At 36.0% G+C, this 24,545-nt stretch overlaps 1 protein-coding gene across 2 annotated transcripts in view; it reads left to right on the forward strand.

The window, feature by feature from the left end:
• ADCY1 (adenylate cyclase 1) overlaps positions 1-23,702 on the forward strand; it is a 153,615-nt gene extending 129,913 nt beyond the window's left edge. The window contains exons 12-20 of one of the 2 annotated variants that reach the window (XM_021543139.3): positions 312-401; positions 3,163-3,419; positions 4,036-4,162; positions 13,519-13,635; positions 14,710-14,856; positions 15,244-15,342; positions 19,048-19,162; positions 20,951-21,075; positions 21,903-23,702. In XM_021543139.3, coding sequence (XP_021398814.1) covers positions 312-401; positions 3,163-3,419; positions 4,036-4,162; positions 13,519-13,635; positions 14,710-14,856; positions 15,244-15,342; positions 19,048-19,162; positions 20,951-21,075; positions 21,903-22,241 — 1,416 coding nt within the window. In that variant the 3' untranslated portion in view covers positions 22,242-23,702. Of the gene's footprint in view, positions 1-311; positions 402-3,162; positions 3,420-4,035; positions 4,163-13,518; positions 13,636-14,709; positions 14,857-15,224; positions 15,343-19,047; positions 19,163-20,950; positions 21,076-21,902 lie in introns of those variants that run through there. The other variant, XR_013340445.1, reaches the window with a different exon arrangement.
• Positions 23,703-24,545: the final 843 nt, after the last annotated feature.

Genomic DNA, 24,545 nt, shown 5'->3' on the forward strand with positions numbered 1-24,545 from the left:
AATGTTAGTTGCATCATGAGCAGACATACAACTAAAAAATTCTAAGAGTTTTAATTATAGTGAGAAATAATATATAGCGATAGTAATTTCACATTTATTATCCCCAAAACTGCAATTAACCATTAAAATACACCTACACACAGTGAATAACAGTTACTACACAACAATTACTGAAATTTCATAATTTGCAGTACAGGTGAAATTTCTGTATCCCTTATTCACTTCTCTTTATAGACTACTAAAAAATAACAACCCCACTTTAAAAATACTTGAAATATTTTATATATTAATCCTTTTATTTTCTTTTTTAGTGTTTTCCAGGGTGCCTGACGATACAAATTCGTACCATTTTGTGTATTTTTATTGTGATCTTAATATACTCTGTGGCTCAAGGCTGTGTGGTGAGTATTTGAATCAAGTTTCACTTAAGTTAGCATTGTATTTTAAGAACACACTTGTACAGATCCCTTAAACACATACCATATTCTCATCTGATGAATTCCTACTTGTTTTATTTTTCATACTTGCAGAGCATGCTTCTTGAAAATTAAATCCCTTTGCTTCAATTGGAACTTTCATTGGCATGAGACAGTGTATTGAATTAGGAATGGCAAAGCCATTATCAAATTACACAGATAATACCTCTTCAAAACAAATATAAATTTGTATTTCAAACTTTAGCATCATGTAGACTGCTGGTGTCATGTACTTTATGGGAAAACCATTTTTAAACATTCAACTTGCTTACTAGTTCAATGGATAGTATTTTGTGACAGACAAGGCATGGTGTCAAAACAAGATTACTCTTTCTATGTGGCAACTTATAGAACATACCTCTGTGTAATAATGGGGATATTTTTAGTCCAGGCAGATCAGAAAAGATAGAAAGATCTTAAAATATTGACAGTTTTGTGTAATGAGAAGAGGTGCTTACACTGTGCTACTCATATGATCCATTCACATCTAAAAATCTTCATTATATGAAGTGAATGTGCTCAATACTTCTGCAAATTTAGCTTCCTTTACTGTAGATCAGCAGATAGTTCAACATGGTCAATTTGAATTCAAATGGTATTCAAACTTCCACCTAAGTATTTGTCAGTCAGTTGCCTTGAGAAATTCCTAGGGCTCATCTTTAGCATTTTGGCTCCTAATGCTAATGAATTAAACAGTTAGGGTATTCAAAGGAAAGAATCCACATAAAAATAGCACATGAAACACAATTTGAAATTCTGAGAAGGCAGATGTCTCAAATCATGCTTCTCTGCAGGAATTTGACAATATATTCTGACCATTAAGAAGACATGAGCAATTCTCAGTGCTGAGATGCCAATCCCCATATTTTGTATTTTGTGTATTCACTCATCCCTGGACCTGCCCTGAAAACATAATAACTATGTTATCCCCATGAATTAACTGGGCAGAGGATCCCTTTTCTGTGAATTCCAATGTCCTGAGAGGCACCAAGAACTGCTGATGTTGGACATTTCTGGGAATTCCTGAACACCATCTGTGTGAGTAACACACAGCCCTAATAGCACGCAGATGTATATATGGTTCCTAATGAGGACATAAATGCAAAATGCATAGAGCTTTGCAGTGATTCCAGGCTAGCTTCTCAGCAAATTCTGTGTATTTGACTTCGGAATTGAGATTAAAGTTATGACAGCTAAAACCTTTGTGAATCAGCCTCCACAGATCTGACCCTTACTTTGACCAAATGAAACAACCACTACTGTTGCCACTTAAAGATAGTGCGAATGAGAAACGGATACCATAAGCCCTAAGGCAGGGCTGAAAAGCATTGGAAGACAGATTAAAATTCAGAAGTAGAATTCTATTCAGTAGAAATTATTAGTTCCTGAAAAGTAATGCATCTAGAATTCTCATCTGTCAGAAAAGCTAGGTGTTGATGTTCCACTACTGGTTGTATAGCAGATGATATTTTCCTGGATGGATTCCAGATCACTGATGAAGCCCTCATGCATGTCTATGTTTTTGGATAAGTTTAGTATGAAAGCATTTTTAAGGATATTGAACAAAATCCCATTAAAGGGGATTTTCATTTCACTTTCCCAATCTCATTTCATAGTGTTACCCATTATGAGTTTAACTCACTTTTTTTATTTATTATGTCTCATCTTTCTAAGTTAATACAACCCCTTCTAAAATACATGGTTTAATTACCCTTCAGGATGTCAGTTATTTTACAGCATGCTATAAAATTTTATTGTCAGTGGTTGGGATGAAATAAAAAGGTCTTATAATGCAATTCAAAAGAGATGTGTAAGTACAGGGCAGGGCTTATGTTATGGTGCCTGTTAAATCAATTTCACACTACTCTGTCTACCACTCTACTACTCTCCCCTACTTATACTAACTCTTTTCCTTTGTAATGGGTGACTTATCCTTTGGACTTCAGTTAAAACTGGAGCTCTAGGGTCTTGCACTATTTGCCAGAAATTCCTCTCTTCCTTGGGTAACAACTCTGAGATATATACATAACATTGTCTTTAGGAAAAGCAGGTTAGATTTCCCCAAATTTCCCATAAGAAATATACAAAAAAAAGCATATTTTCTAGTGTAAGAAGGAAATGGAACTCCTTGGATAACTGAAATGACATGGGTAGTTAAAGATGAGTTCTTGTATTTGAAACATATGTGACAGCAGAGGTAGCTGTGAGATGGAAAAAGATGTTTATTTTTTCACTCAATTAAAATGTTTTGTTTTGTATTTAAGTAAATGAAGTTTATGTGATTTACATAGTCAGTAAAACAATAATTTATTTCTGTGCTCTGGAAAAGGACGTTTTTCACCTGCATGGCCAAATAAAATGTTAACTGAAGTTCCTTAATTTTGCAGGAATATCCTGGCTTGAGAATCTCTTAGGTTTGAACACTGAGAGAGAAACTATTCAACTAAGCCCACACTTCAATTGGTTGCCCTTATTGGAATCTAATTGACAAACTGTGTCTCTTCCCTAAAACTCAGTGGAGCATTGCAGTAAAAGGAGATTTTAATACAGCATTGAGCTGAGTGGGAACTCCACAGCCATATTTTTTCCAGTTACCAATGAACTACAGTCAGCCTCTGTAGCAACTACATTTCTGTTTATTTCATATTTAACTTTCTCCCCTTCTCACCTCTTCTGTCTTTTCTAGGTTGGCTGCATGCCTTGGGTTTGGAATACCAATTCCAGCAGCTCAATAATTATAATTTCTCCTGGTGGAACGAATAAAACAATGAATGAACTTCCATGTGACACAGCCCACTATGCTTTCCTTTCCTGTGTAGTGGGGACTCTCACCTTGGCAATATTTCTACGTGTATCTTCCTTGCCAAAAATTATTCTCCTGCTTTTTGTTACAATTTTGTACATAGTTATTCTGGAACTCAGTGGTTACAGAAAAGCAGTAGGGTAGGTATCTTGCAAAATTAAGCAATAGGTAATTTTCTATAGATAGTCACACATTGACTACCTATTTCCGAATTGCCCTCTAAAGTTCAGCGCTGCCTAGGAGTAGAGCATAAGAAATACATCAGTCATCCTCTCCCCAGAAATTGTAGGATCTAGTAACATGCATCAACAGGAGAGCAGCTTCTGGGAGCTGGCAACTCTTGCCCCATTGATCTGTAGTTTTATGTCAATGCACCCCAGTTGAACACACTGCAGTCTAGATATGGTACGGAATACAAAAACACAGTTAAATATTAACTGCCATATTTCAGCAGCCCTCAATCAATCCCAATTTTAATAAAGTTTTTGAGCTTTTCAGTGTTTTTGTATTTCCTAATTAAAAACATACACACACATCACAATAATGCCTAGCATTTAAAAATCCTTGAGAATTGCATGTTGGTGTGATGCAGTGGTCAAATGTACTATCACCCATCTCCCTGCCCAGATGAGCCTCTTCAGAAAAAGCTAGTGATTAGGATGTCCCCATGTGTTCTAAACTAAGGATCTGATATTAAATGTGCAGTGTTAGGTATTAGACCTGGAATAACCCGTTTATTTTCTTCTTATTTTTAAGGGACGGCTCCTTTTATATGCGTGGCTATGAACCAATACTAGCTATTTTGCTATTTTCTTGTGCTTTAGCACTGCATTCAAGACAGGTGGACTTGAAACTGCGTCTGGACTATCTCTGGGCAGTGCAGGTAAATCACAGGACTTCATACTATCAATGCACACAAAATGATGTCTGACTTTTTGAATTGGTTTTCCAATACTTTCAGAACAAATTACTTGGACTCAGACACTCAAACTTTTTCATGTCTCCTGGGATTCACAGAGAAAGATTATTTTAGAGCTTTCTTTCCACAGACTTTTACAATTCATTTTTCCTGGAGAAGAGATGTTTTTGTTTCTTTGCAGTTGCTCCAGTATATCATTAATCAAATAGTATATTTATATCTAAGATGTATCCAGAATAAACTGTTAACAATACAAATTTGAGATAAAAAAATTAAATCCATGGGAATTTTTATCTTATATTACAAAAAGGAGTGAAAGTAAATCAATATTCAGGTAAATTGAAAAGAAGCAGGTAAAATTGATAAAAGGAAATATTTAAACCTATGTTATACAAAGAAACTATGGAACTCTTTCCCAGAGGGAGATCAGAAATTTATTTAGATACCAAGTGCAGGGACCATTTTTGAAAATATAATTCCTAGCTATCATAGACACAGCAAAACCCTATAGAAATTATATTAGTCATAACATGGGCATCAGGATATGTCTGCATCCTGTCACACCTCTCAGAAGTCTAATTCCCACCTTCAAAGTGTTTTACACTGGTCCCCAAGGGAAGGAGAAAGTTGAATGTGTAAGTTTATTTGATGGAATTTGGAAGTTATCCAAATTACACACCTGTTCTCACTGGCACCCTGTTAACTATTTTGTCAAGAGGACCATTTAAATCATTATAGTGCTTGCTTTTACACATAACATAAAAACTGGAATATATGGGTTACTGGTGCACTGGAACATATCCCTGGCTCCACTGTATTACATAAAATGGAGAAATCAGTTATTACTTAGTTCTATTATTTTCTGCTTGAAAAGCTTTTCTATCTAGCAGTTAAGCTGTGTGGGGGTTTCTTGTTTGACTTGATGTCCAAGACTGTGTTCCCTTCTTTCATGCTTTAAGATTTTCTAGTTCTGTAATTTCCTTTAACCCTGTACAGTTCAAACGAGTGTGATTGTTTAGTTTAATTTTTGTCCTATGACCTGCAGTATTGATAACTGCTGTGACTGTCAGCCTCAGAAGGTTGTTTTGGATAAACTGATACTAGTTTCTCTTTGCTGTGGTGCCAAATACAATTTTCAGATGGTAAAAAAGATTGCCTGATTTTGAAATTCAGTGCAGCACCTTTCTTATTGGATAGTCACTAATTTTTTATGAGTTGGCACACAGTGGAAGTATGTGAATGCCATATAATCCATTAATACAAAACCTTCTGTATGTTATTCCTAGCCCTGAAATAGAGTAACAGTAATGTACCAATTTTACTATCCTGTGACCTTTCAGTGGACCAAGAATGAATTCCAGCATCTTAAACACTTTTCGTCACTCCAGCAACTGCAACTTGCATGGCAAATTGTTCATCGCTAATGGAAGTACTTAAAGATTCTTAGTTTTAAGTTAGCTTTTAATTAGCAATTAATCAGTTTAAAAAATTGGAGTACAGGAGTATGGCATGCTTTGCTAATGAAAGACCAGACCTGGACTTGGAAATGGTAAAGGAAGAAATATGGACTTTTTCTGTTTTCTTGAAGACAAGTTATATAAAAATACCTAGTCATCATCAGTATTGTTAAAACCATTGTGCACTTTCTCCAAGGGATAGTAAGAGGGGATAAGATGTCATTATCAGGTACCATTTCAAAAAGTGCTTTTCTTCTGAGAAAACCAAATGCCATTTTTAGATCATTTCAATTGCAAATCAGAGAAATATGTAGTGCCACCCTGTGTGTGAGATTTGCGTGGTAATAATGAGAAAGGAAAAAAAATCAGTTTAGGTAGAAAATTCAGAATTTAGGGATCAATATAACTAGCATTCTTTGAAATCAGTATGCTGATTTCAAATTATTATTATTTCAATGATTATGTTCTTGGCCTCTTAGATTATCTGGGTATATACCTTTCATCTTCTCAATTCCAAGTGGAAGATCTATTCCCTGTACAGTAAGTAATAGTGGATAACATGTTAAAAGAAATACTGTTCTGCTTTCCACTGTGTGTATCGGTTGTAAATGATATTGAGTCCAAAGACTAATTAACGTAACAACCAGGAGTACTGTCCATGAGGGATGTTACAAAAGTGGTTCTTTTGCTTACCTATTCAAATTAATAAGCAAAATAAATAAATAAATAAAACCACCCCAAAAAAACCAACCAAACAAAAATCCACAACAAAACAACAAAAAAAACCACACTCACAAAAAAACCCCCAAAATATGGTCTTTGAACTTGCTAGGTTATACAGCACAGTATAAAGTCTGAGTATTAAAGGCTCAGGGAATACTGTTTATTGGAAATACCTTTATGTTAAAGCTGCCTTTGATTAGTTAGCAAACTCCAGGCTACTAATTGTTCAGCAGCCTTTGAGAGGCGACAAATAAGAGCCAGTTTTCTGTATCTGCTGGACTGCAGGAGTCCTCTATAAGGCTAAAAGCAGTCTTGATCATGTTTCTCTACAGCCATAGTACTACTACTTACCATTAAACCATGTTGGCTTAACTTGGTTATAATTCTGGTAACAGAAGTTTTAGAAAGACCATTGACATAGTGCACAGGATCTATGGAGATTTTCTATTTTGCAAAGTGAGTGTGCTAATTCTTTATGCAAAGACGGACTTGCATGAACCAAATGCTAAATGTAGATTCACATCTCCCAGTAGTCAGTCCCTGGTGTGTGAAGATATTCCAACATAGGTCAGCTTGTCATTTTAGGAAGCTTTTCAATTGCTGGCTTACATCTGGGGGAATTTCAGACCCAAGGTCTATTCTGGAAGCTTCAAGCAATTTGATTGCCTACTTATAGTAATATTCATTATTGGGCTAATCCTGTAAAAATGTTCTCAGATGAATACAAGCATTTGTGGCATAAGCTGCAATAAAAAGGATTTCATCACTTCTTTTATTTCATCATGAACAGTCCAGTACTACTATATTATACTTTAAACCATGAAAGTATCCTGAAACTAATCTATAGGAATACATAGATACATATTCGGTGGTCTCTGCTAAGGTCTGAAGAAAACATAATTCCACATATTTTTTCACCCCATTGGGGGAAAAAGAGTACTTTGAAGAAGAGCAGTTTCAAACAAGAAAAACTGATTAAGAAAAATTACAGTTTCAAGACAAGTTAATCCAACTTCCATTCATCTAGGCTGCATTACAAGAACAGTGATAATACAGTAGAATTTATGTACATTGTGTGGAAAAATACTTTACTATGGATTATATGTTTTTAAAACATTTATATTTGTACCTTCTGTTCACAAATCAGTGGTGTTACAAGCTCTTATTGATTTGCTATGGTTTTATTTCTGTACCAGATTTAACTTTTCTGAATATCACAGTATTTTCAGAAAATACCTGTTGGTTGTTTTCTTAATATTTTTAATAAGCAGTGGGAGGAGAATTTAATTTTCTGCATAATATCATTGTGTAACTCTGTGTTCCTCATATGACAATAACTATGAATAGCAAGATTTTATTTATTTGTGACTGATAATCATTTTTGATTATGCAAATTATTTAACAGACTTGGGAGGAAAAAAAGAATGGACAAATAAATACAAATGATAAATTCATGAAGATCCTAAAACTACCAAAAAATGTAGTTGCTCATCCACAATTTGTCACAGGAGGAAAACAAGAATAATATGATTATATTACTTAATTTGATGCATTAAATTGGTGCATTCTTTAGGGAATACTAGAATATCATTCTGCTGTCTTTTCTAGCCCATCACACTCAAAAGAAATACACATTTTACAGCCTACAGGCAAGACTTGCCGAGTGTCTTAGCACTTCCACTCAAAAACCTGATTCTACAAAAGCAGTGTGATGTCTTTCTTCCTTGTGGATGTAGTGCCATCTTCAGGTGCAAAAAATGAGATTCCCATGGCACTGGTGCCCAGCTGCTTTTTAACTGAATCTTGAAACTGTATTCTCATGTGGTGTCTATTTAATCAGTGACTATTCTACAGCATTTTTAGGCTTATTAAACTGTCAGGTGATACAACTGTTCAGACCACTCCCCAAACAGAGGATGGGTAACCACTTAGCAACATTGTAAAAAATGTAGGATCATGTGTAACTATGTAAAATGCAGTAAATGTTAGTTAGACTGATATAAAACTCATAGTACTAAAAATTTGTCATAGTACTAAACTCATAGTACTAAAAATGTCCAGTGCAAAAATAAAGCCTGCTTTTAAATACTGCAGCTCTGCAAATATAGTTGGGTTCCACAAAATGACCTAGCTGCTACAAATACCAAACAGATATAAGCAGAATGTGAAAAATTATATTCATCGTGCCAATGCACTTTCTTTCTTGTTTATTTTCACAATAATCTGTCTTGTATTTTGAGTTAGTAGCTATTGCATAAATATCATTCTGGCAGCTTTCCTTAATTAACCAATGGGAATAGGGTCAAACAGATGAAGGTTTAAATGCCATTGAGCTTTTTGGATAATATTCCCACCAGTAATGTAAATACCTGTGATCTGTGATATTTTAACCTTTCAGCCCCAATTACGCCTTCTCCGCTCCCAGTGTCTGTTTTTCCTGAGAAAGAATAATGTCTATTCATCCTTTAATCTCAGCTGCTCAAGAGTAGGCATTAGAAGCTTATGAGTCACAAGGAGGAAGGACAGTTTCCATTGCACTTCCCTGAAAGGCAGAAAGCAGGAAGCTGGATAAAGGTCCAGAAAATAGCAGTAATTGGCTTACTTCCCTCCTGTATTATCTCTATCATGGGATAGTTTTAGAGTCCTCACTGTTGGACATGACCAAGTCTTTTTTTTACTTCACCTTCCCTCCTTTATCTTCCCTTCTGAGAGATGCAAGGAGACATTTCCTCCTTCCCCAAGCAGCTACTGAGGAATTGAATAAATGAGAGCTGTCTTAGGCAGTGCCAGGCAAGAGGATAGATACTCAAGCTCTGAGCAGTAGCAGCAGAGGAGGTACACTTCCGTTCATATTCCTAATATATTACTTCAATAATAAAGTAGGATGTTAGATGTGGTTTAAGTGCAGTCCATGCAGAGACTCCATCTCAGGTACCAGGAACAATACAGCAGTATTAACCCATTGTGTGGTCTAAGATAATATGCCTTTCCTTTTCAGCATGAGAAAGTAACTCAGAAGGAATGCTGTGCTAATTCCATGAATGTTTTGCTTCTAGTCCTGGGGCTAGATCAGGCAGAGCTAACACAGCTTAGTTTTCAGGGCACTGTATTGCCCCACCTGGGCAGTATCAGCACAAATTTCTCCCAGAACACATGGAGAGAGTGCAGTTCTCTCTCTTTCCCTCTCTCTCTCTCTCTCTCTCTCTCTCTCTCTCTCTCTCTCTCTCTCTCTGTCTCTCTCTCTCTCTCTCTCTCTCTCTCTCTCTCTCTCTCTCTCTCTCTCTCTCTCTCTCTCTCTCTCTCTCTCTCTCAGCTATGAGGTGCTTGGCCTCAAATAGTTCAGGGAAGAAAAAAGTAAAGAGCACTCCCCTTGTTTTGCTGTTTGCATATTTTGCCTCTATTTTGGGTTTCCTATTATTACCCACCATGAATCACAGAATCACTATGATATTATTCAAGGACTTTCCATTATGTTAGGGGTTTTTAATGTGAAAACAAAGATTTTCTCAAACCTAAGTGTTTGATTAGTCTGACCGTGACTCAGGAAAGCTGAGATCCTGTTGCTTAAGCAGTCTGCCAGCACTGCCAGCTACGGGGACCATTCATGGAGTAGTCTGCTAGATCGGAGTGCAGTTCAACTGATTTGTTCAGGGTCACATGCCAGAAGAGAGACCTCCTTATGTGTCTCCATACCTTAACTCACTGCCATTGACGCTAGCACCCTTGAAGAATCCACATTAACAGTTTGCAGATAACACTCTTTATAAATAAAAAACAGTAGCAAGAATTCATGGTTTTAGGATTGCTGGTGATAATATCTGACTGCCAAAATATATTCAAAGCAATGTACAGACAAGCTCTAATCCCTCGTGAGAACTTGGTAGAGATAATCATTCAGCATGCGTAGAGTACACTTCTTACCCCATAGGTGTGCATATGGGGGAGAAGAGAGGTTCAGCCTACCAGCTAATCCCAGAAGTTATGATGGAGTCTTCTATCCTTTCTCAATTCTTCTTTTCATTTATGCAAAGACATTAGTCATACATATTACTCAGTGAGGGGTGGTCATGCCTTGCAGGCAAGTGACATCAGTGAGTGTAGTATCTGAGATAACCTTGGGATGGGGATATGTGTCAATCCAAGGAGGGTAATTTTGCTGTAGCTTCTGATTCAATAGCAGGATATCATATTTTATCTCCCTAGGCTTCCAGCAGCTGCATGGCTTATCAACTAAAAAGTACCACCAAGTACCCTCTTCTGCAAAGGTTTCAACAGAGCCTGGTTGCAGTATTTCCACTCCACCCACTCCACCCCACTCCACTCCATCACACCCCACCCTACCCCATCCCACTCCACTCCACTCCACTCCACTCCACTCCACTCCACTCCACTCCACTCCACTCCACTCCACTCTCCATTTAGTTCACCCTAGATTGTACTGTGTGTGGAAATCTGGGTGTGCTGACTGTGGCCATCCAAGGAGTAGCAACCATACTTCCCCCTATATTTTCTATATTATCTTTCATTTTAGCTCAAGTCTTTTTCCCACAGTCTCATTTTTGGCAACCAAACTATCTCAGACCCAAAACTGTAGTTGACAGTTTTGCATCCAAAAAGGGAAGAGACACTTGTTAGGTGTGTTGAAAATGTAACACTCTATCATTAGTAATGGTCATGTCATTAATGCTTTCTCTGCTCTCAGATGAACACCACCTCAGACATGACTCTGATAGCTTGATTTGAGCCATTAGCTCTTCACTCAAGAGCTCAGTTCTCTACTTCTTAGTCACAGGTGTTCTTTGCTCTGAAAATTTTGTTGTGGTTCATACATAATAATGATTATGCTGTGATTCATACATAATGATATTGGAGAATCTTTTCAATAATTTCTTCCAAACTGAACAGTTTGGTCCACAATTGGGCAAGGCAGATTAATTTGATCACACATTTCCACATCAGAAATTAACAACAGCTGCCAGTGATCAAGCAATGTCACTACCCATACAATGCATCAAACTGATTACTCCACTTACCTACCCCTACTTGATTCCTTTGATTAGTCCAGAAATCTCCAGACCTTATTGTTCCTTAGGAAGTTATTCTGCCCCTTAGTGTATTGGTAGGTTACCTGAGAACCTTAATATTCCTAGGAAGAAAGCAACAAAATTTCTTGTTCAAAAAATAGAGGAATGGATAAGGAAGACCGGAATGGATATTTCATTAAGATCATCAATTCAGTTCACAAATCTATTTGCTGTTGTCAGAATAAAATTTTGCACATTCCAGTGTGATGTAACATAGGAGTTGCAAGCTTGGTGTGAATTTTCAGCTGAATAATCTTTTTGTTCTTCCTATTAAAACATTTAAATTTCAACAGTCAAACTAAATGCCAGAGGCCATTTCACATGTTTATATAAAACAGTAAGTCAGAATTATACCACCAAAAAATAAGGGAAGTATATTTTAAGAAAAGAGCATGTGAAATTTAAATGGCAAAATAAGTGTCAAGAAAACAGCTCACAAACAGGAAATAAATAGTTAGAATAAAAGCTTCAGGTATATTTCTTGCAAAACTTAATTGTTACTTAAAGTTTACTGATATTTCACCTCTAGAAAAAGTTTGTTTCTTATTACCCAAATTAGAGTAGGAGCTGAGAATTTATTTAAAGAGGCAACAATTCCTGAAGAACTTATGTTTATGAAATCAGTTATCTTTCAGAATTCTTTCTACTTGTAAAGAAATTTTAAAATACAGAATAAACTGCAGGCCAAATAGACTGCATAACCTGAATAAAAATGTTGTTTCCTAAGTTTTGTCATGTAAAACAAAACTTAGCTACCTGGAAAAAAAAATCATATGAAATAATATTTTTAGACTATACAAAAGCAAGAGGTGACTGGTTTTCTCCTACTTAGATAGGAATGGATACTGAGAAATTACGTGGACTTTATAATAGATCAGGATACCAAATTTCAGATATAAATGGGACACCAAGAAAGATTAGAACAGGTTCATCAATGACTTATGTGACCAAGATTTCTCAACAATGCCTGGGAATTTTTGGCTTTCCACTCTTCTACTGGCTGTAATTAGATAAACAAAATCACATTGAGATCACAGTAGATTATTTGTGTGTGTGATTGAGGAATAAAGAATAAACTGTGACTTTTGTGAGATGAATATGATACTGATCAAATGTTTTCTAATTGAAATCAGTGTGAGGCCAAAAGTCACTCTAAGAACAATGAGCAAATTCCAGAGAAGTAATTTTGCACATGAATCTACAAAAAACTAGGCTGGAATTTGCAAACCTAGGAGTCCCAAATGAGATTCCTATACATTCAATATTTTTCAAATGAGGGGTCTGATTTTTAAAATAATTTCCTACTATATGACTCACACTAACTCTGTAAATCAAGCACTTGTAATAAGATGCCAGTATCTTGGGTTAGGGACCTTAGATATGTTAACTCCTAAGCAGACTTTCTGAATGCTGTCATTCCTATCAATAACAGAATTTCTGTTGTTAAGGAACTATATATATTTTCATGACAGACACCAGCATAATTAAAACAATCTCTAGAAATTTAAACTATTTTTATATCATTTTTTTTAATTGTACATCATTCTTAAGGATGCTCAATTTTAAAATCTTTTTCTCTGTTGAATCTATAGTCTTATCAGATTTGTTTCAATTTTACTGCAAAGTACATAGGTTTCCTTTAAACACTGGAGATTCTCACTGGCTTCTTTTGTCTGAAAGATGATCAAATACTGCTGAACTACCTGGGAAGTAATTGGCCTCCAAGGCCAATGTGATTTAAGTGGGATTATTCTGGTTTATTCTGTAAACATATCAAGTTTCTATTTAAAAGAACAGAGAACTACAGAAGATACCAATACACTTAGCTGATCATATCCTGAAAACAGCTGAGAGAGACTTTAGCTTGAATTTCTAATGATTTAAAGGGGTTTTGCCTAATGTAGAAGCATGGTACAGGAGAACTGTTGTCAATCTACATTGCCACTCTACATTTTGTTCATTTTAATTCTAAAGGATGAATTAATATAAGCTATTTGAAAGGCTCAGCTAAGTTTTTGTTTTTTGGAAAGGTTTTTCTTTTCCTCTATTCCAACAGGCAGAAGAAGAGAGAGATGATATGGAGAGAGTCAAGCTGGATAATAAAAGAATTCTTTTCAATCTGTTGCCAGCCCACGTTGCACAGCATTTTCTTATGTCTAATCCAAGAAATATGGTAAACCAAGATAAAATTTAAATACATGCTGTATGGGCCTGTGTTGCTTGGGCCACCTTAAACCTGTATGTTTTCAAGAAAGGCTTGGAAGAAACTTTGCTCATGTAAAAATAGTAGCTTTGTAAAAATTTAGATTCAAGAATTAGTTTGGGATTATTTCTTTTGCTGTATGGTCCTCCTTCTCTGAAGAACTTTATTAAACTTTAGGATAAGGGAAGGGTGTCATTCAACATCAATGTAACCAAGTACCTGAGTGTAAATCACTTTTTTTAAATTTTTCCAATCAATGTAGAATATTGGAATTTATCACAGTATTGCATGAGCTCAGTTTGGTTCTGAATGGTGAACTGTATGAACTGCCAGACACTTATGTATTAACCACTTAGTTCTGGAAAGTATGCTACCAAAACCATCTATTTAAAGTTAAAAACAGAGACCTGTATAAAAGGCTGAGTGAGTAAATAAATTGATTCAAGAAGGCTTTATGAGAGTTTTTCTGTTCATCTGAAAACCATCAGCACTGGAGTAGCTGTAATGTCTATGATACTGTTCTTGAGAGTTTGGGTCAAAATATTTGAACCACAGAAGAGTGATTTTGCTTTTTTGAGCCTTCCAAATTTTTAAGCAGAAACATTACTGTACAGAACAGCATTATATTATATAGGACTCCACAACACATGGAAAGACTTGAAGGAGTGAGGCCAGTTCTGTACCACAGGATAAAATTGGTCCATCTCTTATTTTACTTATATAACAAGATTAAGAAAGCTAAATTATTTTTCTTGTACAATAGAAGTTCTGTAACTGTTAAAACTTTGTACAAATTTTGGCTTACTGCTTCTGTATCTAAACAGAAAAAAAACCCCTAAATTGTTTTAAATTGGCTTAATACCTTAGGTGTTAATTTTCTGTTGTGGTCTTGAGTGAAGATATTAAGAAGTCTGGTTTCCTCTCTAGAAAAACTGATGTCCTTTGTCCTAGCTATTGCTCAGCAGTAGAATAAGTACTGTAATAATGATGTTTAGTTTAGATTAATATTTTAAAATAAACATTACATCTGCCTATGAACTACAGGACCTTTATTACCAGTCATATTCACAAGTGGGAGTGATGTTTGCTTCCATCCCAAATTTCAATGATTTCTACATCGAATTGGATGGCAATAACATGGGAGTGGAATGTTTACGCCTGTTAAATGAAATTATTGCTGATTTTGATGAGGTAAGGTCTAAACACTTTGTCTTTTCACCATATCAGTTCTCCTAAATAACTATCAATGAGATAATCTGAAGTAAATCAGTGTATCTTGAACTGTTCAATTAAACAGTACTATAAACATCCTATTTAATCATAGTTGGTGTCCACTGGGCTTCCCTAAAGTGCCAAATTTGTACTTTTAGGCACATGACTCTGACCTAAAATTTCTCTTATATAGGAAGAGTATCAAAAATGGAAGTTAATGGCAGTTTTTTCTTTGACCTCAAAGTGGGCAAGACTCAACTTAGCAAATATGATATGGTTTAATGAACTTGCACATATTGTCTGACAACTATGGTTTCTTGTCTAAAATATTATGTAATATTTAACAGTTTTATGTTTTAAACAAAGCTTATGGACAAAGAATATTATAAAGATATTGAAAAGATCAAGACAATTGGAAGTACTTATATGGCAGCTGTGGGACTCGTACCTACTTCAGGAACTAAGGTAAGAAGATTTTACCTAACAATCTTAATGTGAAGGAACCATTTTCCTTCAGTTTCCAGAGGAACATCAGAAACACAACTAATTCTGTGAGATTACTGATAATTTTTATTATTTCTTTACTATATTTTGAACCTGAAATTCGAAGAACAGCTGGAGCCACACTTGCTTATTTGGCTTCTCTTGTGATTTCATTGCCTGCAGCTTTCAATTCCCTGCAAATTGGTATCTAAAAGCCTCTAAATCAGTGGTAGTGTTTTAAACCTGGTATCTTAGATGTCCTCGTAAGAAGCAGGGAAAGGGAGACTCCAGGTGTAGTGAATTGCTGCACAACTAGCAGACTATTAAAAGGCAGGTTTTGCATATATTTTTAATATTGAAATCTGAATGTAACCTACAACTAAAATAAAACATCCTCTCCCAACCCCCATTATGGATAGGAACTTTGTGCTAGGTACTGTACCTGGTGCTGCACTGTACCTGGTCCCTCCAAACCAGCTCTTCTTTGTCTCTACCATTAGCATTCTATTTACCACTTTAATTACTCAGCAATAAAAAAAGTCAAACTCATTTCAAACCCATTTCAAGTCTGGATCACCGTTCTTCTGTATCCTCATCAGTACCCCTGAATATTATTCTTACCTTAAGTTACTGTCTTGTAACAGAGATTTCCTAGATTTCCAAGCAGCATCTGGAAAGTCAGAAAAACCTGTGGGCATTATATAAATGCATAGTATACAGAGTACTATGCACATTAGTAAAGACACTAATAAAACTAAATCATTTCAATGTTATAAAATTAATAATATAAGAATAGTATGAAAATTAAAGCAATCAATTGACCTAATCTGCCCAGAATTTTCAAACACTTCTCCCTTGTTCTGACACGCATGTATGTATGTTGCAGATATATATTGAATACAGTAGTGCATATAGTTTATCATTCCAAAATAATACAAAATTAGAAGGCAAAAGCAAAAAAACCCAGAAGATGCCCTGTGGACATTGCTACAACAATGTTTTAGCAACAACTATCCCTGCTAAATAAATAAAAAACTAGACCACATTTAAATCAATGGTTTGAATCATGTTGGAGTATATCACACAACTAACCTTCTGATCTGCAAAGTATTCCCAGCTGTGATGCCTTCCTTTTATCATTCCTAGAAATCTATACATTACCAAAAAAAATATGTATTTTTAAAAATCTGTTTATCCTAAAATGTTTGACTCATGGGTTCTGAGACAGCCAGAAAACACTGATCTTTAGAATTTTTTCAGTGTGTGATCTGAGGCAAACATGCAGTGGCATACTTTTGTGTCTGCTATAAATGCTCTTTGAACTACAATCCTCAAAGCAAGTATGTTATTGGGTAACTTTGGCAGCATATGTTCCAAAACCTAAACATGTTTGTCTCTTGTATTTTATAGTTGTTGAGTGAAGGGTCAGCTGAGTTAGTCCAGTACTAAAAATCCTGTTCTGAGCTTATGATAGTAATGCATTTTAAATCACTGCAGAAGATCCTGTATAGAACTCTGTCTTCCTTTTAAATCTTGGAGCAAATACTGATTTTTTCTATATATGTATTTATTAAAAATTGTCTGTCGTATGAAACAGGAAATAATTTTTACTTTAACTTAGGGTTTCAGCTCTTCTGTGATCTCTCCTTACTGTTCATGTGGTGCAAATGAATAGAAATTACTCACATCCTCTTGCCAGTTCCCAGTAGTTCTTTAGCATACACCTGTATATTAGAAGTCTGATAATCTTAGCTGGCCTGTCATGCACAATCACTGCCAACTTCACACAGTCCCTGAGCTGTCCTATGGAGTCATATATGTCAATGGGGAACCATAAGACACTCAAGTGCTTCTGGTCTGCCCTCTGCCAGGAGTGTTCCAGGTTCAACAGAAAATCTGGCACAGCCACTGATTTTGAATCACTAATTTCATACTAGAATGTGGACATGAACAGAAAGCAGTAGATGGCGTTAATTGTGCTCTTACCTGAGGATACTTATACACTTAAGAGCCCAGTACTCTGATGAAGCTAAACATTTAAATCCCTTCTTTTACTGGACTCCTGTTTCTGCACCTTGATTTCAGTAGGTTACTATAGTAAATACTCATTGTCCTAATCCTGAGAGTCATCTGTCACCTGCAGTGCACTCAGTATTTGTCACCAGTCCTTTCTCCAGCAACCCTGAAGGACATTGCAGGAAAACAGAACATTCATCAGACAACAAACAAATGGAAGAGAGGAAACATAAAGATTAGAAATCAAATAAAACTATGCACTGCTCTCTCCCTACTCCAGACATTGAATATTTTATCTTTCGCTGTTGGAAATGTACCTATTAGCTCTTTAAGTTTAATTCTTCTTCTTCCTTTGTTTTGGTGATTCTGAAAAGAGTAGAACTAGCTAGTTCACACTGAAAGAAGCAGAACGCCAGACATCCACACAGGTAAATAAAAATATCCTTCCCAAAAGCTGGGACTGGCACAAGGATGACTCTCATAATTTTTTGTAAATTTCTTAGTCACATAAAGCAACCCTTTCAAACTGAGGTGAACGAAGGAAATAGCAACCTGTTTCTCAGTTTTTTCAGCCATTGTTTAGCACTGCATTTATAAAATTTCACTATCATGGCAAAAACTCAGCAAGCTTTCATCTCATGCCAGCTTGCACAGTTCTGTTGTGTAACACCCTACTGAAGCTGCCACTGACCCTGCATTTCTTTCACCATATCCTACCTTTACCCTACTTTCACTTTTCAAATTTGTTTAAAAATTCATATTTCTTATTCAAATAAGAGCAGAACATAAGAAAAGTCATACAGAGATGAGGCAAAGGTTTATTCTGGTAACCTGTTGTTAATTAACCAAGGTTAGATCCTGCAGGGAGAGCATGAGTTACCAAACAAATATACAAACCTCTCTTTTCCACTTTCTAATAATATGCTGCTTAGATTTCTACTACTTTGTAGCAAATATTTCTTTCATGATCTTGAGAATTATGTTAGAAGCTTGCTAAGATTTGGAATCTACAATATCCCCCAAAAATCAGTTGCACAGTTTAATAAGACAGAATTAGTAAAAATTATTTTATTATGTTTGGAGTTTTATTTACAAGTTAATTCTTCACCATTTCATTTGATCCCTTTTGGGCAAAAAAATTTTAGTTCATTTAGTACATTTGATAACAGCTCCCTTCAACTTGCCTGGAAAGGATAAACTTAGGGATGCTCTGCACCTCACAGGATTAAACCTAACAGGAATTTTGTCAATGGGAACAGTATGCACCCCATGGAAGCTGGGAGCTAGCAACAGCCCCAAAGGGAGAAGAGGGCATAAACTGTAGTTCTTAATAATCATCAGGCAAAGTAGTTTTGTAAGAAAGCAGGTTATATTCCCTGCCACACTCAAAAATCTGCAGCTCTCTAGCAACAGAACCACTTTACCATGGGAACTTTGCTTTCCATTCTTCCCAGAAATCAGAAGGAGACAGAGAAGAAAAAAAAAAATATAGCAGGAAAAAAGAATGCGTGTGCTGCAGCTACCATTAAAAGTTTCCCTTCACGAACAAAAAATTTTGTTAGATTCTTTTCCTAAAACATCTGTTTGAGCTTCTCACTATTTTTTGCTTTAGTATTTAATCTGTATCGCAGTAACATATAAATCTAATGTGCAACACTATTTTGTTTCTAGGCTAAAAAATCAATTTATTCCCATTTGAGTACACTGGCAGATTTTGCAATAGAGATGTTTGACGTTCTTGATGAAATCAACTATCAGTCTTACAATGACTTTGTCCTACGAGTTGGTAAGTCATGCTTCTACAATTATCGCACAAGCAGAAGATTGTTTTTCATTGGCTTTTCCTGTGCTGTCAGCAAAGGATTACCTGTCCTGCACTCATGAAAATTCTCCATTAATGAGAGAGTCACATCCATGTAAAAGGTCAGCAGTCTGGATGGTGTGCATTAGTATTAAGGAACTGTAATTCCCTCCAATTCCAGTGTGTTTACTTAATCTATGCACCCCTAAAAGGAAAGTGCACCATTAATTTTATACAATAAGTGTACCCAGTCTTGTGGCTTACACTGCTTTGCATTGCTAAGCTGCTGAAAATTGGGCCATACTGTATTACATTAAGTTGCATCTGCAAAAGCTTTGTTGGCATTAAAAGTGCAATAGGAGCTTTTTCTCCACAGATACCAAATCACCTTAACCAGTCCTGTTTTCTCCAACAAATCAAATCCTCTGGTCTGCACAACACAACCCTTCCCATGCAATCCTTTACATGTTATGTCTTACCACTCATTTCTCTCAGCCTTCTTAGACAGCAAGTTCCCTGCTTCCCTTTCTTCATGCATCCTGCTCCTCTCCAGTGGTACTTCTACTGCTGTTCTCATTTTATTGCATATTCTAACATTGATAGTTTTCTCCAGCTTCTTTCTCTGTATATTTTCATGACTTGTGAGAATGAGCTGGACTACAGGAAAACTGAGGTTGCTAGCAGCAGAAGATTGAAAAAGACCAAAAACATCAAAGGCAGCAATAGAAGAATTATGCATCTTTGACCTCCTGTACATCCTAATGATTATAAACTAAAAATACTCTTTGAACTTTGTGATAACTTGTCTTTTCAGGTTCACAAAGGATAAATTGCCTAGAAAAGCTCTTGCACAGAATCTCATGCAGGGTTTAGTATCTGCAACTCTGCAGGGCACTTGGAACATCCTCTTCTATCTTCCAAGCAAGATGCTGAAATCAGTCAGAAATGTAGAATTGAGCTCTGCAGCTTCCAAAACAATACGCTTGAGCCATTTTCACATACTTTTGTCTTCTACTGTCTCTGGAATCTGAGTTGTCTAGTACTAGCAACCAACCTGACACACTTCCCTTACCCCAATTTTTGTGTATTCCAGACCATTATTTCTGTTCCACTTGGAAAACCTCCATTAAAACCTCTATTAAAAGGCTTTATATATGCAACTGAAGGGGAAGTTATAGGAAGCAATTAAAGATCTTTAACAGTTTGTCCCATTTTCAGTAAAACTCTGCGCTACAACTGCTTTTCTTCTTTTCTTTAAACATTGAATTTTTTTAAAAAACACAGAAGAATCAAATTTTTATGTTGTCAATCACATTACACTTCCAATAAGATATCCCAAGGAATGTCTTTGTTGTGTTTCTAAGACTTTTACAAATGCAGATGTCCACTTGGCATTAATTTAGTCATAGAATTATGAATATGCTAAGACATCATCAAGCCCAACTCCTGACCCTGCACAGGGCAGGCCAAAAGTCACACCATGTGCCTGAAAGCATTGTCCAAATGCTTCTTTAATTCTGTCAAGCTTGTTGTTGTGATCATTTCCCTAGAGAGCTTGTTCCAGTGTTCAGTCCCTCTTTGGGTGAAAAACCTTTTCCTGACACCTAACCTAAACTTCACTTGACTCAGTTTTATGATGTTAATATATATTACTGTATTACAAAAAACAACAACAAAAAAAAATAATGCTAAGACACTTGCATCAAATCTGTTTTGCAGGATTCATGTTTCCTTTGGATAATAGTGAAAACCAAACTCTTTGTTTAATTTTAGGTATTAATGTTGGACCGGTAGTGGCAGGAGTCATTGGAGCCAGAAGACCACAGTATGATATCTGGGGGAACACTGTGAATGTTGCCAGCCGGATGGATAGTACTGGAGTTCAGGGAAAGATTCAGGTGAGTGCATTCTAAGACAATTTTGCAAACTTTACATACTTCCTGTTTTATATGTTGCTACAGTTTCAAGAACACTAAAAAAACAGTCCCACTTTGTTTTATGGAGAGGGCAACACTCTCCAGATGACTCACCATCAGAGGTATAGTTGTTTTCCATCTTATACACTTCACTCCTTAGAAACAATGAAATCATCAAATAAATAATTTTCCATCAAAAGAAACAAGAGTTCTCTGCTTCATTACATACAGTTGAAGGTAAGCCTGGGAATGTTAAAACTGCCAGTCTTTGTCCTGTAGAACTTTTGCCTAAATAAGACCTACAAGGAAAGGATCTATGCTCATTTGCATCTTACCACATTTTATGTAGCTCTAAAAATTGCTTGGATACTTTGGATTGGAGATGTGATGCAGACAGAGAACCCTGTTGTTCTACTACTAGAACCTATGGTGCTGCTCTCAAAAGCTCAATAAACACCTGCAGTAACTTATCCAAAATATCTGTCTAATCTCCAGGGACCAAAAGGTCTTCTGCAATAAATTAACATCACTAGAACTGATACAGCTTACAATTTGGTTACATATTTCTGTTGGATGAAGCTTAATCTGCGTATTTATTTAACTCGAAACCAGAAATTCTGCTTCTCAGATTCCAGTTTTATCAGTGATCTTTACTTCTTAAAGAAAATTCTAAGTGAGCCTGAGAGCAGCTGTAGGTGTAATCCATTCTATTTATACGTATTTCATGACTAAGAAATAAAATGGAGAGGGGTGGGCAATTACACTAACAGAAAAAAGTAACATGTTTGTTGGTTTTTTTCTGTCTTCAGGTGACAGAAGAAGTTCAGCGGATATTAAAAAGATGCAGTTATGAATTCGTGTGCAGGGGTAAAGTTAGTGTAAAGGGAAAAGGTGAAATGTTAACCTATTTCCTGGAAGGAAAGGCTGATGTAAATAATTCCCAAACACGGTCATTAAACTTAGAGCGGAAAATGTACCCTTATGGGAGAGCAAACATTCAAACAAAACTGGGCACCAGCTGTCCATCGGTGTCCTCTGTTGCTAGCTTTACTGTAAAATCTGGTCTTGGAGCAGGTCAGACATCTGCCACTCACACTAACCAAACACTGCATTATCTTCCTTCTGTGCCAGCTGTGAAGGAGGCATAGAACAAAGGAGATTTGGTTGTGCCACTTGCAGTGAACTTGGAGAGCAATGGATGCCTGAAGTTTTACTAAAAAGTCAGAGGTCATAGGCCATGTCATTAACCAAGGACCACTACAACCCAACCAAAGAGAACTTGGTGACTGTGTAATGAACTTTTGGGATGGAACATATAAGGGCTAGCAATTCTGTTATGAAAAGTCAAAATGGGATTTTCTGGAAATTAGGCATATATTCTTGGCATTTTTAAACAGTAAATGAAAAAAATAGATAAATGTGCAAGCAATTATTTATGTGTGTGTGCATATATATGTTTAATCCATATATGCACACATACAAATAGTTCTGTGTAGAGATTTACAGAGATGAACATAAAAATGTGTATTTATTTACACATCCACCTGCAGAGACATAGCAAAGAGATTTCTCTTTCTGTCATAGCCAGAATTGTTCGGCCTGGGATTAGCAAAACTGCATTTAACCATGGAATGTGGAACACCTGGAGACTCTCCAGAACTACAGCAAGACTTTGAGAAGCTGTGCTTCCAGTGTATGAATTAATGCAATGAGAACAGTGTTTATTGTGCTGTCAGTGGCAGATAATGAAGACTGGATTTATCTAATTACAGAACCCTAATTTTTTTTTTAATTCTCCTTGCATGCTCCAAAAACTTCCAAAAACTTTCAATCAAACCATAAATCACAGAGCTTAAAGTTTAGGCAAAAGAACAATATATATTCTTTTTATTTAAAAAAATACAAGAGTGTTAGAGCATAGAATTTGCTGCCTCTTTGTAGGTCATTTGACTCTCTGCAAGACAGAGAAGCCACCCTGCAAGCACAGCAACATGCTTCTGCAATATAGAAACATTCCTGTATGTACAGTGCTGATTTTACTGAAGAGCAGAAGAATGGTATTATTTCAGGCTTTTAGAAATAGCACAAGTCCTGTGGCTCAAGTCCAGGATTTACCATTCTAAACAGCTCAAGGAACAGTCCTGTACTGGTGGCAAACATGCTGCTGCTAGTTTTATGACATTTGTATGTTTGCCAACATAGTTTTATGTATTAACTGATTTGTAAATTTATGCCACAGTTTTATTATACCTTGATGGTATCCAGACTCACTCTTCAAAACTGAACAATTACAGAAAGCTGTAATTCTGAGAAACAAGCACAGTCAAACTTTGCCAAATGAGGAGCAATGGTAAATGAGCCAGGAGAGCGAGGCCTACTCTTAATCTGCATAAAAAGGAAAATGGCTGCTTTTTCCTCTACTGCTGCCCACATCATATTGTTTATGGTTTCATACTGAAGTGATGATCCAGATGTGAAATGTGGAGTGCAACTCCATAGTCAAGGTGGGGGCAGTTGAAGGTCATCCTGCTGAGAGACACATACTCCATGGACAGTGCCATAGTGTTCTGTTAACAAGCAAAACAATCTACCCTCCCCCCCTGCAAAAAAAAAAAAAAAAAAAAAAAAAAAAATCAAAAAAACAACAACAATAGCAAAAGCTAAAAATAACCCAACAAAAACTACCCACAAGACTCAAAATCTTATTCCAATCACTCCTGAATGCAGAAGCTGTACAGATTGAACAATAGAAAATTTTCATGTACTAGGTTTCACACTTCCCTTTGGTGGGCTTATTTTATTACAGATTTCCGTGGAAGGAAGGTTCTGAGTTTCCTCTTATCTTACTTTGAAGCAGTAATTTTTTGCGCTAAAAGTATATGACAGTACTATGTCCGTAGATGCAAATGGTTAAAGAAATATTGCAGGAATTTCTGTTCTCCACTCAGGATACTATGGAACTCCAGTGTTTTTCAGCAAAGTTTTAAACTAATTTTTATGTACCCTGACTGCTGGGTGCTTCGTTACAAAGCTGGCAAAGTTAGTCTTATGATTAAAGTGACTATAAAAACCTGAGACCTGCTTCTTAATTGTACTGTACAGGTAATATGCACCCTGATTGAGCTGAAGAAAGTCACTGCATTTCTTTATCTCCCTAGGAGCTACCCAGTTCACAGATATTATTCTAGAATAATTTATTTTTGGTTTTGAGATTTTCAAATAATTTAAAAAATATACATGTAGAGAATACAGATATAAAAGAACAAATATTTACATAAATAAACTGCATAAGTGGTATTCATGTAAAGCGCATGCACAGTTATGTTCTCTAACAGATTTATAAGAACTAAATAATCACATGGGTAAGTTAAATATTTAACCAAGTTGGAAAGCATTATGTGCAATAGCATTTTGTTAAATCTCTCAGAGACCCCATGCTACACAGTTTTTGA

Source organism: Lonchura striata, chromosome 1 (genome assembly GCF_046129695.1).
Source record: "Lonchura striata isolate bLonStr1 chromosome 1, bLonStr1.mat, whole genome shotgun sequence".
Taxonomy (NCBI): Eukaryota; Metazoa; Chordata; class Aves; order Passeriformes; family Estrildidae; genus Lonchura; species Lonchura striata.